General features: G+C 42.3%; 1 protein-coding gene across 1 annotated transcript; it reads left to right on the top strand.

Moving 5' to 3' along the window:
- Window positions 1–1,914: 1,914 nt before the first annotated feature.
- On the top strand, window positions 1,915–16,382 carry LOC137096858 (calcium-activated chloride channel regulator 1-like). Its single transcript, XM_067467095.1, has 5 exons — window positions 1,915–2,068; window positions 5,655–5,833; window positions 13,891–14,068; window positions 14,886–14,992; window positions 16,074–16,382. The coding sequence occupies exons 1-5, from the start codon at window positions 1,915–1,917 to the stop codon at window positions 16,380–16,382; spliced, it is 927 nt and encodes a 308-aa protein (XP_067323196.1).
- Window positions 16,383–17,232: the final 850 nt, after the last annotated feature.

Raw genomic sequence — 17,232 nt, 5'->3', positions numbered from 1 at the left:
AGTATAGCAACTTGAACAGGAATGTATAGCCTTGTGTATTTACATAAAAGATCTGTTGGTTGGCTATGAAAAATTGCACTATATCATTATAGAACAACCCGACTATATATATTCATCAGGAAAAAATCCATATAACAAGAAATTGCTATAAAATTAAGCATAAATACTGGTATGTAATGAAATGTTTTTTGTTTTTTTCCTAACCGCTTTTGTATCAGACCCAGGAAGGGATGTCTTTTCAGAAGTTCTTTCAGTTTCTTTACTCATACATTTCTGTGCTTTCATAATTGCCTTGACAGTCCTCTTTGAACTTTCTAAATTGTCTCTTGGTGCTTTCTTCTCCAAATAGGGCCCCATGGGTCATTTTGTCTCACCCTCTTTTTATCAAACAGAAATTTGAATCACAGCATTAGCACAACCATACATAAAAATTAGGGATATAATGGCATGGACAGTTCTAACTTTACTATTAAATGATATACTTTGCACTTTGGGATCTTGTCTAGTTTCTTCTCAGTTGCCCTTCCAAACCCTAGGATGCATCTACACCAGTGGTTCCCAACTTTTTTTTGACCGGGACACTTGACCAGGGATCCCTTTGACCAGGGACCACTCTCCAACATTAGTACCAAAAAGGTTATGAATCAGTTTTTGGTCAACTTTAGATTTGGTTTGGCTATTTGGGGTGCTGATTCAGAAAAGACCATTGGATAGACCACATCAGCTCTAGTTTCTGATAGAGCATATGCTGTCCTGTAGTCGCTATCTGCTCACCCACATATTTATTTAATAATCTAGAGCTGATGTGATCTATCCAATACAATGTTCTGAATCAGCACCCCAAATAACACCAGGAACAGGCCTAAAAACAAAAATACCAAGCACCCCACTTCCAGGTGCCACATGGAACGGCTCTGCTCGGGGGGAGGGGGAGGGAGGAGGAGAAGCAGCAGTCAGGAGGCTTGTTGTCATGCCTTTCATGGGTAGTCAGCCTCTCCCCTGCCAATATCCTCGTTGACTCTGCACTAAAAGAGGGTTCTGCGAGACCAGTCGCTCTCGTTGCAACTGTGTAATAATGGTGAGGTCACGGACCATATTTTAGTTTTTGGGGACCCTGGTGGTCCACGGACCATATTTGGGAACGACTGATCTAAACTGTAGAGTTAATGCAGTTTGATTCCACTTTAACTATCACGGATCAATCCTACACAATGCTGAGTTGTGTAGTCTGGTGAGGCACCAGCGGTGAGTAGGAAAGAAAGCTAAAGACCTTGTAAAACTTACATGATTCTATAGCAATCTAAACAATCTAACAAATTTAAAACAATATAAGTAATATGATCTTTGAATGTTATATAAAACAAATGACAAATTAGAAGACAGATTCAAAGAATTAAGATAGCTTAAAATAGAATATCTGCCTCTTTTAATACAATTTTTTTTTGGGTTAACATGCAATATATTCCCAGAATGGGTGTTTATCTCTGAATCTAACCAGTAGTTCATGAATGCTTGGATCCTTCTCTGATGTTTACTATATCTGAAGCTGTTCAAGAAATACACAATCTACATGACCCAAAAAGCCACCTTCCATAAATAGTGACTTCACGAACTTCTCTGATTTCTTTGTTGTTAAACCTGACACACCTTGTGAAGGCACAGAATGTCTTTGGGCTTTTCTGTTGCTCTGAATTGGCAACACCATGAAACTACATGCTATGGTTCCTTCAAAAAGTGTCTTTTTGTCCAGAATATAAGGTCACCACCAGGAACAACAGACACTTTATATCTTCAGATGAGTGGTGTCAAGGGGTTTCCCTGATTGTCTACAAAGATGGTAGATTATTTAAAGCTCCAGATTTGACTAGTGGAAAGACCATGCTTAGACTTCTGAGATTTTGTACAGAAGGGGGAATGTCGGATGGGACAGAGGAATCAGACAACGAAGAGGCCCATAGAAGCCTCAAAAGAAAGAAGGGGAGTAAAAAGGCCAAGGACATTCTTCAGGCAGCTGGACAGATAACATCTATAGAGCTGGAAGCTGCAGACAAAGGCGAACAGACTCAGAGTATATTTGTTATTGGAGACTCGATGAACAGGGAAGGAGAGCAGGGACAAGATTTACAAAAGACTATAGACTTAAGAAATTTGAAGCAAATGGACTTGGATCAAATACGAACTTTGGAAAAACAGTTGAGAGAACTGAAAAAGCAAAAGCTGAAAGAGGAATCAAGAAGAATGGAAACAAGATCCAAGATGCAAGCATTAAAAAAAGTTGATAAACTGGGTTAAAATAATATTATTTTTTGCAGGAGGGGGAACTGGAGAAGGGCAACGCAGCCACCAAGAGGAGTCTGAGAAGGGAGGAGAATAGAACTCTTTCAGATCCTTCTCTGATGAGAGAAGGGGAAGGACTGGACTCAGACGGGAAGGGGCATGTTGGGGATCCAGGGAGGGGGGCAAAAAGGGTGAGAGGAGAAGAAAGGAAGCTGAAGAAACAAGGGGGGGGGGAGATATAAAAATGAAATGAAATAAAACAAATGTGTGATATTTTTATTCTGTCACTAAATTTAAACGGAAATTCAGAATTCAAGATTTATAGGTTGTTGAAATTGGCAAGGGACTGTAAAATAAATGTGATAATGTTATCAGAAACCCATAAAAAGAGGGGGAGGGATAAATTGATTAGGATAAAACATGGAACAGAATTTTGGAACTCACGAGGAAACTCACAAGGGGTAGCGATTCTAATAAATGAAAATGTTCCATTTGAGGTGCTTGATGTTCAGAAAGATAGGGAAGGCAGAACTGTTTTCGTGAAAGGGAAGATAAATCAGGTTAAAATAACATTAGCTGTGATGTATGCACCTAATAGAAACACAAAACAGTATATACTAAATACAAAAAAGAAGCTGGATAATTATGCGGAAGGGACATTGATTTGGGCAGGTGATTTCAATTTGGACTTAACTACTAAAATTAAGAAAGCAGTAAATGTAAATAAGCTTAATATGGTGGCTGCACATGCAAATCAGAGTATTAGAGATACTTACTACTCAGCAAGACACAAAAATTTTAGCTGTATAGATTATATTCTAATAAACAAAGCAAGCAAAGCCCAAATAAAGAAAGTTGAAAGGAAACCAATATTTTTGTCGGACCATAGTCCCCTGATTGCAACTGTGGGATTGATTAATGAGATAAGACAAAGAATTTGGAGATATAATTCGGTGGTAACTGTTGTGTCTCAGAATAAGATTCACCTTGCTCTCCACAACAAACCATCCACAGTTGTGAGGTATATAGTTTATTGTGAGGGTTCCAAACAAAAGGCAGTTCATAAGCAGTGAAAAGATCAATAGTACAGGTTATAATCCAATATAATCCATATTGCCAAAGCAGGAGACTTGAAGCACAGGTTCAGTGTAAAGTCCATGAAATAGCATGAAGCAGCCTTCCCCAAGGCCAGGAGCCGGAGCTAGCCATAAAGCCAAGTTGGAACTGACAGCGAGAAATCCCCAGAGCAGAGCATATATTCACTAAACATCAAAACAAGCAGCTTTCCCACCAAACGGATGATTTCAACACTTGGCCGCAATCCGTGGGCTCCGTCTCAACACCTGGGCATCTTGACCCTGGTTCTCAGCATCTGTCTTATCATCTGCATTCCTTTCCTGTTAGAACTGCGGCCTCTCTACAGATACAGGCTGTGACTGAGAAAACTGAAAGCCAACATCATCAGCTGCACTCTCACTCTCATCCCCATCATGCTGTTGTTGTTGAACCACAACAGTAACAGGAAAAGATGAATATAAAAGGAAGCTTCAGGAGTAGATAAAAGAATATTTTAGAATAAATGATACTGGAGAGTTATCTAAAAATGTGGTATGGGACTCATTTAAAAGTGTATTACGAGGTCAATGTATTAGTATTGAGTCCCACATAAGGAAAAGCTGGAGAGAGAAAAGAGAAAAATGTATAAAAGAAATTGAATTAATGCAGGAACAACTGAGAATAACGAGGAGAAGAAATATAAATAGTATTTTAAAGGAGAAAAAGAAAGGATTGGAATTAATGGATGAGGTGCAATGGAATAAAATGAGACAAGGTGTGAGGCAACGAATTAATGGATGGGGTACAAAATCAATGAAACAAATGGTGAGATATTTAAAGAGGAGAAAGAAAAAGTCATGCATAACAAAACTTAAAGATAAAAATGGATTGGTGAAAGAAGGGAGAAAGCAACTAGAAGACATAATAAGAGAATTTTACAGGGAGTTGTACCAAAAAGAACAGGTGAAAAATAAAGAATTAAAAAATGGGAATAAAGTAAATGAGGAGGATAAAAGCATACTAAACGTGAAATAACACAGGAAGAAGTAATTCAGGTAATTAAAGGACTGAAACAATTTAAGGCACCGGGTATAGACGGATACACAGCAGAATTCTATAAGACCTTTATGCATGAGTTGGTACCATATATGACAGCAATGTTTAATGAGGTATATTTCAGAGGTATTGTCCCGGAAACATGGAAACTTTCAGAAATTATTCCAGTTTTGAAGCCAGAGAGACAACCAGAGCTCCCAGAATCATATCGTCCGATCAGTTTAGCAAACCAAGATTATAAGATATTTATGAAAATTATAGCTAATAGATTGGAAGTTATTCTACCAAAGATTATAGGAGAAGACCAATATGGGTTTGTTAAAGGACGGAGAATCAATGAGCCAATAAGGAATGTTGTCAACGCAATTTGTCATGCAACAAAAATGAAAAGAAAACTGTCAATTCTAAAGTTAGATGTGTACAAAGCTTTCGACAAAGTAAACCATGTATATTTGTACAGATTATGTAAAGAACTAAATTTGGGGAATAATTTTTGTGAAATGATCAAAAATGTATATAGGGAAAATACAGCTAGTATTAGAGTGAATGGACAAAGAACGGAAAACATTCAAATTGAAAACGGGACCAAACAAGGGTGTCCGTTATCTCCAATGTTATTTGCTCTGGCAATAGAACCCCTAGCACATAAAATAAGGATGGATGAAACATGGGAAGGGTATAAGATTGGGAGGAAGGAGGAATGGAGATTGAACTTGCATGCAGACAATGCAATAATTTTGACACAGAGACCAAGGGAAATGATTAAATCAATTCAAATAATTTTGAGGGAGTTTAAAAAAGAATCAGGGCTATCAGTTAATATGGAGAAATCAGATATTCTTTATCAACACGCCCCCAAGGGAACAATTAGAGATAAGGAAGGAATCAGGGTTCAAATTGGGTATTAAAAAGATGAAGTATTTGGGAATTTGGATATATAAGACACTTGATAAAATAATAGATGGAAATTACAGAATGGCATGGAAGAGAATGTTAAAACAATTGAGTAGGTGGAAAAATAAAAATTTGAGACAGATGTCTAGGAAAAGGGCATTGAAAATATTGATATTTCCAAAAACGATGTATCTATTTCAGGCTCTCCCAGGAATTCCTCCCTTGGCAAAATTAAAGGAATGGGATAGGAAACTAAATTATTGGGTTGAAGGGGGGAAAAGACCAAGAGTAAGGAAAAATTGATAAATGCAAAAGAAATGAAAGGGGGATGGGGCTGCCCATGCCTAGAGCTATATAGTGATGCCTTCTTCTCCAGATTATTGAAATGAGATCCTGGGTTGGAATTGTAACTTTTCACAGTTTCGCTGTAAGGCAGACCGGTTTACGGCAGATTACCAGTGACACTGTGCGGGAATCTCTTAAAAACTATCTTCCTGATACAGTAGATGGAGGAACTAACATATGTTCTGGAGTGCGTGAAGGATTTCAGGTGAAGGAGAAAAATATCAGATATTTCATTTCTTATTATTTTAGATATTTTGGACTATATTTTATTTATCTAGTAACCTTGGAACCAATTGTTGGAAATCCTACATAAATATCTATGTATATTTACGTATGCACTTGGGGGGGGGGGGGGTTTGCAATATTAGGGGTGTGTGAAAGAAGATTGACAACTTATTTATTTACTATATTTACTTTTTTCTTCGTGGTGTCTGAATACACACATATGGAGTTACTGCGCCTGCACAGGACTGATCAGAAACTTCTCAAGTTATATTTTTGAATTTTGGCAGTATGCCCGCCCACTCCTCCCAAGGGTATAAAGGGCCCCCTGGCCGTATGCTCCCTAGTTCAATTTTTTCCGCCGCAGCAGTGACTTCGGAGCTTCTTATAGTCTTCCCATGGCATCCGTTCGATTGCGACCCATGTTTTTTCAAGATAACGAGATGTCGCATATCAACACAGGGGCTTTTGTCGCCTTCCCGGCATTGGTGCCATTCAACTTGGCCCGGCTAGAGACTTGCCGAACAAGTGTGCCATATTCCAGCCTCCCCTCTACCTTGGGAGGGGCTGTTGCTGAAGACCGTTGCCGTCCCGATATTCAATCGGCACCCGGCTGATTTTAACAGGTTTTTTGAACCTAAAAGCGGTACCTTCTAATTAGAGTTCAAAAAGCTCTAACTGCCCAGGCACATTGGCTAATCAGACGGATGAGAACCGGCTCCATCTCCCAAACGGTGAGATCCTTCAGTCGCCCTCCTCAACATGGAAGGGCTCCATTCTTTGCCATCAGGACATATGGCAAATAAAAAATGGAGTTTCACCCTTCGGGATTGGATAACATGGCATGGACACGACAGGAGTGAGGCAGTGATTCACTCTCAGTCCACCCGCCCCTCAAAAACAGTAAGGGACCTGTTCGATGTCGATACCTACTCCATCGACCTAAATCACTTGGGTCACGGCCATGGCCATTCACCCAATGGCCCTTGTTGTCCCTTATGCGCTTGCTGGCCTCCGCTTGTCTCTAGCGACTTCCTTCCTGACGGGCTACTTCGCCCCTTGGGAACTGGTTTTTTCCCCTTGGGGACAATACCCCCCCCCCCCATGAGAGGGGTGCTGACATCAAAAATCAGCTTACCTTCTTCTGAGAGAGTGTCCCTTCTCTCCGGGGCTACGAGTGGCTTTTTTTTTGTCAGTTTGAAACCCTATGCGATGTGGTTTCCACAAAATGGCGTCCCAAAGACAAGCTGCCTCAAAGGATGACAAAAATGGCCTGCAAAGTTAAACAGACAGGCTGAGCCACCTCTTGGCACTGCGCCACCTCCTGGTGGTTGCTTGTCGCCACAATACCTCTCCGGATGGGTTATCCGGCTTGACAGCAGCCATCTCTGCTTCAAATATAGATACTGGCATTACAGCGGGCCCTAATGGCAGCTCTTCTCATTTCTGCCACACTTCCAGAGAGGCTAATGGTCTTAACTTTGCTTCTCCTTCGGCCACGATTTCAAAAGGCCTTAGGATTGGATGCCTCCACAGGGCCCTTGTTCCTGCCAGTACACATTGTTTCTCCTAAAAATAAATAAATAAAAATGAAACACGACGACTATGGAGCTCGGCTCCGTCACCAGCTTTGATAATCCAATCTTACCAAAAGAATTTGGATTCGATCGAACTTCGTCGTAATCATGGCTCCCTTGCCAGTTACATTACCCTGGTTAGAGCCTGGCATGTTCACTCCTCTACATGCTGACTCCAAGACATGTAGATTTTTTTATCAAGGGCCACCAAGAAAGATCCAGGTCAAATCATCAGATTCTCCAATAGGCTGAAAGACAAACCCTCACCAAAACCAAGGGTCAGACTCCTAACCTGATACCGGCCAAGTCTCATCCACTTCCTCGATGCTGTGTGAACCTATCGGTATCGACCACCCAACTAGGCATCGTCATACCCGATCACTAGGGAGTTCTCTGAAGCTCTAGGTCAGTGGTTCTCAACCTGGGGTCCCCAGTTGTTTTTGGCCTACAACTCCCAGAAATCCCAGCCATTTTACCAGCTGTTAGGATTTCTGGGAGTTGTAGGCCAAAAACATCTGGGGACCCTAGGTTGAGAACCACTGCTCTAGGTGCTCTAACCGCCTATTACAGGGGAAACCAACTGATCCCTAATCCATCTAAAACACAGACATGTGCCTTTCACCTTAAGAACAGACAAGCATCCCGAGCTCTGACAATCACCTGGGAAGGAATCCCACCGGAGCATTGCAGCGCACCCAAATACCTGGGAGTCACTCTGGACCGCTCTATGACCTACAAGAAGCACTGCCTGAACATCAAACAAAAAGTGAGTGCCAGAAACAATATCATACGAAAGCTGACTGGCACAACCTGGGGATCACACCAGATACAGTGAAGACATCTGCCCTTGCACTATGCTACTCTGCTGCTGAGTACGCATGCCCAGTATGGAACACATCTCACCACACTAAAACAGTGGATGTGGCTCTTAATGAGACATGCCGCATTATCACAGGTGTCTGCGCCCTACACCACTGGAGAAATTACACTGCTTAGCCGGTATTGCACCACCTGACATCCGCCAGGAAGTTGCAGCCAATAGTGAAAGGACCAAGGCAGAGACATCTCCAGCTCATCCCTTGTTTGGGTATCAGCCAGCACGTCAACGACTTAAATCAAGAAATAGTTTTCTTAGATCTACAGAGATACTCGCTGGAACACCTGAGCAAGCGAGAGTTCAAAAGTGGCAGGCTCAAACCCAGCACCTCAATCCGTGGGTGATACCAGATGAGAGACTCCCCCCTGGGCACACAGAAGACTGGGTGACTTGGAAGACGCTGAACAGACTGCGCTCTGGCACCACGAGATGCAGAGCCAACCTTCAGAAATGGGGCTACAAAGTTGAATCCACGACATGCGAGTGTGGAGAAGAGCAAACCACTGACCACCTGCTGCAGTGCGGCCTGAGCCCTGCCACATGCACGATGGAGGACCTTCTTGCGACAACACCAGAGGCACTCCAAGTGGCCAGATACTGGTAAAAGGACATTTAATCAGCTACCAAGTTTGCAAAATTCGTGTTTTTTTTAATCTGTTTGTTTGTTTTGTTCTGTTAGAAATGTAATACAATGTTCTCATTGCAGATGACACGATAAATAAATAAATACTAGGGATCGGCTACGGTCGCCCCCACCCTACATCTCTGAGGGCTCGATAAAGGTGCAGTTGGCCACCTTTACTAGCATTGGACAGCCCTGCAGCTTCAAAGCCTGCCTGCTTCCTGCCAAAAAAAAAAAAAAGATCAGAGGTGCTATCTGGTCCTGATGGTTGACTACTCTGATTGCGGATATATATATATATATATATATATAACTTCCAAGAGTCCTTGTCTTCAGATTTAGACTCTGTCTTCTTCCAACTGAAAGAGTTGACTAACCAGTCCACTGAAAAGAGGTGGTTTTTTCTCTTACTGCTCAGGACGTTCCTCGGTCCCGTCTTTCAATACTGTGAGGAGTCAGTCCTGCTCCTACTCCTACATTACGACTATACACCAGAGTGTCTCTCCCTCCCACCATGAAGACAGTTCGGAGGGGTCCATCCTTATTTCCCTCTACATCACACGACGCTTTATCACCTTTTCCCAAGGCAAATACTTCGTTTTTTTCTGACCTATTCTTCAATGATGATTCAGTGCCTCTCGCTCTCGAATCAGACCTTATTCTCCAATGGCTATGGTTTCCACTCCAATGACTTTCCATCAGGCCACTATCTCAACGGCACACTCTATGACCACTGTGGTGGTCTTCCACAAGAGCCAACATATTTTTTCTCTCTAGGTCAATAAGGCTTTCTTCAGTATGATACCTCTATACCATATCCCTGCCTTACAAAGGCCACATCTGGTGCCGACGACATAAAACTCATCGGAATATTGGTCATCACTCTCGCCCACATCGCTTCCCTCAGGAAACGTTTCTTATATTCCTACAGGATGAGATATCATTCTGTTAGGCCTGTCTTCGGGTTTGACCCTCGACAGTTCTGATGACATCAGGGTTTTTTTCTACCCTCAATGTCAAACAGTTGTGCCCTCTACCGGGCCCCACCTTGGACCACTCCAAATGTGGGTCACAGGTCACTACACACCTCAAAGCCACAGTTGACTTTCCTCTTGATCCCAGATCGGCTACTCAAACCTCTATACTGGTGGACGACACAGGTGGATACTTTCACAAACCTCCTGTTCCATTCCCATCGACCATCGATTGCAGTAACGATCGACCTTCCCACCTTTAATGTGATACGCATAACATATCAGGGACTTGATCATTCCAAACTGATGGTCAACTAGGCCAACTAGCCATCATATGGCCCACCTTGAGCTTCTAGCGGCCTTCGAGCCCGCCCCACGGGATCAATGCAATGACTCATCACAGCCTCGTCTGGCTCTTCAGATACAATACTGTACAACCTAACAAATTCCTACAATTTTAGTTGTGGCTATAAGATGACCCACCACCTATTCAGTGACCCTGGTGGTTCCACCCCTTCTGGAGTGATGTAATACCATCGGTCTTTCCCTGATTGGGATTGCATCATTACACCCGTTTACACCCGTCATAGATAAAGATACAGGGTTTCCCATGATACCAACTCCTCAGCCCAGAAATGAAGATGAGCACCACAGCTCAGAGTCAGAAACGACTGGGCTTGGTATCATGGGAATCATCCCACTGGAGGATTGCAGCACATCCAAATATCTGGGAGTCACTCTGGACCGTGCAAGAAGCACTGCCTGAACATCAAGCAAAAAGTGGGTCATACGAAAGTTGACTGGTATAAAGGACTATCTTCTTTGGCCGTCCAGGGCAGGGGGGCAAACAGATCCACCACTGCCCCACCAATTATAATAACTAGGCAGATGGCAATAAGATCAATCCCACAATCTAACCCCCAATTATAAAGGCAGGCTTTTTGGCCAAACAATATGACTGGACAGGGGGCAAACAGATCCCACAAACTGTCCTTCCTTTAATAAAGAATACACCACTAATATAGCACTTAAGGAGATGTCTCTCTATTTAAACCTTCGCTGCCACCATAAATCAAATGACCAGGAACCCTCTAGCTATTTACGATGTTAAAAGGATTGTTTAAAACACCCCCAAGTACTGTCTTTTAAAAAAGGCTTCTTTGTAGGAAAACAGATGAGGTTGAATTAAAAAAAGAAAAGGGACTAAATCCACAAATGGCACTTGACTCAGTCTTATGTTTCAAAAATAACAAGAAAGGTTTATTGAATAAAAGTTACAGAATGAAAGGGAATGCAGGTTCATAAGCTTGGCTGTTACAATTAAAGTGTTCTTGTTCTTAAAAGCGTAACGGTTGCATGAGAGAATGGTTCTATTCTTTGTTACAGTTCCTATACAAAACCCAGCTATTTCTTCTCTAAAATAGCTGTAATCCAGTCTGCCACAGCCTAATCTGCTGTGCAAACTTCAGGCAAACTGCCTATTCCTAACAGAGACTCCTAAAACTCTAATCCTACTCTAACATCACCCAGAACTGAACTGAACTAAAAACAGCTTCTTACTTTCCCTCCAACAGTCTAACTCCACCCCCCTTTAACAAACCAATCCTGGCTGTTGCTGGGCTGGCTCAGGCCTAGGCCACTCCCCCTCTCTGAACTGGAGTCTCCCTAAACTAAGATGGCTCCTGCTGCCCTCTGCCAGGCCTTCTAAGCTGAAACTACCTAGCCTGTCTCTTCTAGGCCCTGCCACCCTGGCTGGCAAGGTAAGGGATCTTCACAACTGGCACAACCTGGGGATCACAACCAGACACAGTGAAGACATCTGCCCTTGCGCTATGCTACTCTGCTGCTGAGTATGCATGCCCAGTGTGGAACACATCTCACCACACTAAAACAGTGGATGTGGCTCTTAATGAGACATGCCGCATTATCACAGGGTGTCTGCGCCCTACACCACTGGAGAAATTACACTGTTTAGTTGGTATTGCACCACCTGACATCCGCTGGGAAATAGCAGCTGTAGTGAAATCTACCTTTAAGGCGTCCAGGCCGAAGCCTGAAAGTCAGTGGCTGTCATCTTGAAAGACAGGCAGAAGCAGGAGGAGGAGTCAAGCCAACTCCTGATTGGTCAGAGCAATTAGGGGAGGAGTCGGTTGAGAGAGGGAAAGAGGCTGTCAGCTTTTGACAAGAGGAGAAGTGTCTTGACATCAGACACAGAAGGATGGGATTTTAAGAGAGGAAGCTAGAATAGGAGTCTGACAGGGAAAGAAAGCTTTAAAGTGAACCTTAAAGATAGGGAATGAGTTACAGACAAGGGCTAGGGTTACTGTATTGAGAGAATCAGTAACAGAGAGACTTGTCTTCTTATACTTAGGGAAAGTATAAGAGAGCTTTTTGCCCTGTGTGTGAGACAGATAGGGGTCTGTTCTCTAAGTGATACTGTTTCTAAGAATAGAACAGTATGATTAAGGAAACTCACAGTTTTAAAAGCTTTAATGTCAGTGGAACTACTTGTCTGAATAACTAAGTCTTATTAACTAAATTACGCTTCTGTACTGCTCATTCTATGAGTCGACATTTGTTTAAAGTTCAATAAACCTTTTCTAGTTCACCTTTAACTGGCTTCAGTCTCAGTCTGTCTAACGTTTTTAGAGTCCAGTCAACCAGTAAAGCAGTTACAGAAGAACCAAGGGCAAACACACTTTACCTACCACACATTCACACCTTTGGTTCCTCAGACCAATAAAGCTGAGGTGGTGGCAGCCATATCTACCAATAACATCAGTCATTGATATATTTAACCTATGGTCAGTCGTTAATTTTGTTATACTGGTGGCAGCGGTGGGATTGTTTGACCACCCTGTCCAAGGTGTGGTGGTCCTCTAATTTTGTTTTACAGCAGCCAATAGTGAAAGGACCAAGGCAGTGACATCTCCAGCTCATCCCTTGTTTGGGTATCAGCCAGCATGTCAACGACTTAAATCAAGAAATAGTTTTCTTAGATCTACAGAGACACTCGCTGGAACACCTCAGCAAATGAGAGTCCAAAAGTGGCAGGCTAAAACCCAGCACCTCAATCCGTGGGTGATACCAGATGAGAGACTCCCTCCTGGGCACACAGAAGACTGGGCCAGTTGGAAGGCGCTGAACAGACTGCGCTCTGGCACCACAAGATGCAGAGCCAATCTTAAGAAATGGGACTACAAAGTTGAATCCATGACATGCGAGTGCGGAGAAGAGCAAACCACAGACCACCTGCTGCAATGCAACCTGAGCCCTGCTACATGCACAATGGAGGACCTTCTTGTGGCAACACCAGAGGCACTCCAAGTAGCCAGATACTGGTCAAAGGACATTTAATCAACTACCAAGTTTGCAAACTTTGTGTTTTTTTATCTGTTTGTTTTGTTCTGTTAGAAATGTAATATAATGTTCTGGTTGCCCCTGACACGATAAATAAATAAATAAATAAATAATCATTTTTAATTATTAAAAATGATGCAAATTTGGACCAAAGCAGACTAAAATGGGAGACAATACTACCAATCCCTTCTGCTTTGGCCAGACCTCACCTGGAATACTGTGTCCCGTTCTGTTCATTACCATTTAGGAAAAATATTAACAACCAGGAATGTGTTTTGAAGATATTATCAAGACAGCCAAGGATTTGGAACTTAAATTCTATAAATCATGGCTGCGTATGTTTAGCCTGAAGACTAATCTTGAAATATTTGGAGTGCTGTCATTTAGAAATCAAGTGAGTTTGTTTTCTGCTGGTTCATATGGACAGGTTCAAAACTCTGCCTCTGGCTCTTACAAGAAAGACATTAACTGATTCATTTTTCATACCCAAAACTGACTCTGTTTGTCAAATTTAGCATACGTTTATCCAGGCAGTTTGCTCTGACATATGCTCTATTTCTTCTAATGCTGGTTATTGACATATATGAGTGTGTCTAATTTTTTTTTTTACAAATACTCTCTTTTATATAGGTGTTTTTAGAGAAATACACAAGTACAGAAGGTTGTGAAATTGTACTCTTGACCAATGGGGAAGATTCAGGTGTAAGCTCTTGTTTTGCTGAAGTTCGAAGTAGTGGGTCTATAATTCATACCATTGCTTTGGGGCCAAGTGCTGCAAAAGAACTGGAAATGTTGACAGACATGACTGGTACGTGATTAGTCAGAATATTTTTACACCATACAGCTGCTCTAAGTCTATCAGCATTAATGGATTCACAGTCAGTCCATTATGATTTGATACTAAATACATCTTTGCTAAAGTGGAACAGGGATAATTGTACCACTGTAAATTGTTCTGGAAACACATTGGAAAGATTCGGAATATGATACAGAAGATGAGAAAGATGGAAACTGCATTTGCCATTTTCTTCTTCTATGAGCAGAATCAAACCTGGGCAACTTGATATGTCTAAAGAATACCTGTATATCAAGGCCACGGTTGCATAGTAGGGCCCAGCTGGTAGGAACTTTCAAATTACTATGTTGCCTACCAAATCCTGGGATTTATGTTTTAGGATCCACGTAATCCACCAAATTACAAATATTGGAATTCCATGGGACGTGGCAAAGCCCATTAAAGTGCAACCATAGTGCTATAACTATCTAGTTTGAAAATATACCAAGACATTTTAAATTAGTATGAGGGGTTGTTTTATGTGGGGAGCTCTTTATAATCCTTATATAAGTTTCTTGTTTTAATCTGAATATATAGCTAGCTTCAAATTTGATTTTTTAGCAAATGGAAAAAAAAGAGTTGTTTTGCGATTTATTTCTGTATAAAAGAACACGTTTCTATGTAAAGAAGTTACAGATCCCACAGAACTATGTGTCTGTTTATAACAGTGAGTGGGTCTATATGCAACTGTTAAGCTTATTTTGATGCATCGCTATTAAATCGAATATAGAAAATTTACATTTTATTTCAGCTGACAAATTATTGTGATTACTCTTCATATTATATTTAGGAGGCCTGAAATTTTCTGCCACTGATAGTCTGGATGACAACGGCCTCACTGATGCTTTCAGTAGAATTTCATCTGGAAGTGGAGATATCAGCCAACAATCTATTCAGGTTTGGATATCAAAGATTTGGAAATCATCAGAGTTTTTCGGGGTAGAAATGGTAACAATAAGTTGGAAATAATAGCATCCCTGAATTTGCTAATCCGAAGTCCATGCTTTGGGTTTGAAAGAGAAAGGCAGGAGATAAGTTAGCCAATCATTCAATAAAATAAATAGATGGACATTTATGTTTTGCTACTGCTAGACAAGCCTTCTTATCTCCTTATTAGATCCAAAACAACATGTTACCGGTAATGCTCTTACTTCCAGTCACTTCTCTGCTTTTCTTTCATTATTTCTTTGCTTTAAACTTTATAGTCATCCCATTCACTGTGATTGGGGGCACAGGATCTGTGTGAAAGTGAAAAAAATGTGGCGGGACAATTATATATTTTTTTCTGGAAGCATGCTAATGACGTAGCTTCTGTACAATTCAAATATCCCACTGAAACATGTTGCTAAGCAATATTTTTCTCTGAGTCAGAGTTTTATATGTCCACACGTAAACCTCTAAATTTCAAATTAAAATTTCCTGGGTAACATAAAGGCAATAAAATGTATAAATATTGAATAATAACAATAGATTTTTTTTTATTTACTTACTTATTATATTTATATACCACTTTTCTCAGTCCTCGGGTGACTCAAAGCGGTTTACAGTAGCAAAATTCAATGCTCAAAACATCATAAAACAGTTAAAACAATTAAAACAATAGCATAATAATAATCATTACAAAATCAATAAAACAATAAAACATCTCATTAGCGTCTCTTAGTTAAAATCAAGATCCAATCTCATCATCCAATTGTTCCATATTCCTATGTTTGTGATATATTTCACATAATTTTTTTTTCTTCATGGTCACTGTGAATGCACACATGTGGAGTGTCTGCGCCTGCGCAGGCACCAACGGAAACTTCTCTAGTTTAAACTTTTCAAGTTTTGGCGGTAACCCCGCCCAGTCCCCGGCAGGGCATAAAAGGCGCCCCGTGCGCACGCTTCGCAGTTCCTGTTTTTCCGTCGCAAGGCTCACTTTGGAACTACTAGCGATGTCCACAACAAATTTTAAACACTGTACGCAGTGTTCCAGAAAGATATCGGATTCGGACAAGCACTCTTTGTGCCTCCTCTGCCTCGGCGAGGCGCATATTGCCGATTCTTGCCGTCACTGCCAAGCTTTGACGGCACAGTCTCGACAGAATTGAGTCCATCGTTTGCGTTACTTGCTGTACAAGCAGTCCTTGGCACCGACACCTTCCACGTCGACTGCAGGACAATAGACTTTGACAGCGGTACCAACCCTGGCGTCGGGAAATCCACTTCCACCGGTTCAGCCCTCAACTCGTCAGACAAAGGCAGCCAAGAGTGCACAGAAAAGGCCTCGGTTGACAATGTCTAGGACATCGAAAACCTCCAGACCAGCCAAGCAAGTTAAGAGGCCGTGTACGGTAACTAAAGAAACCGTACGGGTGCATTATTCTTCAACAAGCTCTGTGGCATCGGTACGGTTGGCCCGTTCCACGAGGTCGACAACTGCAACACCGCCATCTTCGACCACGGTGCGCATTGCCTTTAGGAGGGCACAGGAAGAGTCCCATCGGGCTGTGACCTCCTCCTCTTCGGTCCCTCCCACTCCAGGGAAGTCGATGTCGAAGGCTGCTACGACTCAGCCGCTGGCCAAAAAGAAAAAGACGGTGCCTCAACCTTCCTCCTCCTCTTCTTCTTCGAGGAGAGCAACGACTGCCTCATTGGCCACCTCGTCAGTGAGGTCTTCGCCGATTCAGTCGGCTCAGCCGGAGCCCCTCCCCCAGCCGACACAGGAGGAACAGATGCCGTCTGAAGTGCTGGAAGAGCGTCCGGAATCCCCGGTCATCTCGGTAGATACCGTGATAGAGGTGCCAAACCAGCCAACTGGACTTACTGAGAGACAAGAGCTCTTTCCACCCACGACGACACCAGAGAGGGGGAGACAAACCACCAGGCTGGCACCCCGGCGTCCACCACCTCCTCCACCTCCGTACAATCCTTCCTCATCCTCGCCCGCTCCATTCGAGGCTGAAGAAGAGGAAGATGGAGAACTCACCGCATCGGTGCATTCGGGCTCGGTACTGTCGCTCGGTATCGAGAGATCCCCTGCCCATGATGCATACGAGGCCGATCCTCCATTTCCAACAGATGTCAGGGCCTTCGCAGACCAGATGGCCCGCATGGCTGATACTTTAGACTTGGAATTAAAGCATACTTCCAAG

This window comes from Anolis sagrei, chromosome 4, assembly GCF_037176765.1.
Source record: "Anolis sagrei isolate rAnoSag1 chromosome 4, rAnoSag1.mat, whole genome shotgun sequence".
Classification (NCBI taxonomy): Eukaryota; Metazoa; Chordata; class Lepidosauria; order Squamata; family Dactyloidae; genus Anolis; species Anolis sagrei.
This window is presented reverse-complemented; position numbering and strand designations above follow the sequence as displayed.

Excerpts from the sequence above, each read along its gene's own strand:
- LOC137096858 (XM_067467095.1), top strand. The coding sequence starts at position 1,915 with ATGTCGGATGGGACAGAGGAATCAGACAACGAAGAGGCCCATAGAAGC. Across the intron at positions 2,069-5,654 it reads CAAAGGCGAACAGACTCAGA|TCCAGATTATTGAAATGAGA; the intron begins GTATATTTGTTA and ends GATGCCTTCTTC. Across the intron at positions 5,834-13,890 it reads GAGTGCGTGAAGGATTTCAG|GTGTTTTTAGAGAAATACAC; the intron begins GTGAAGGAGAAA and ends TCTTTTATATAG.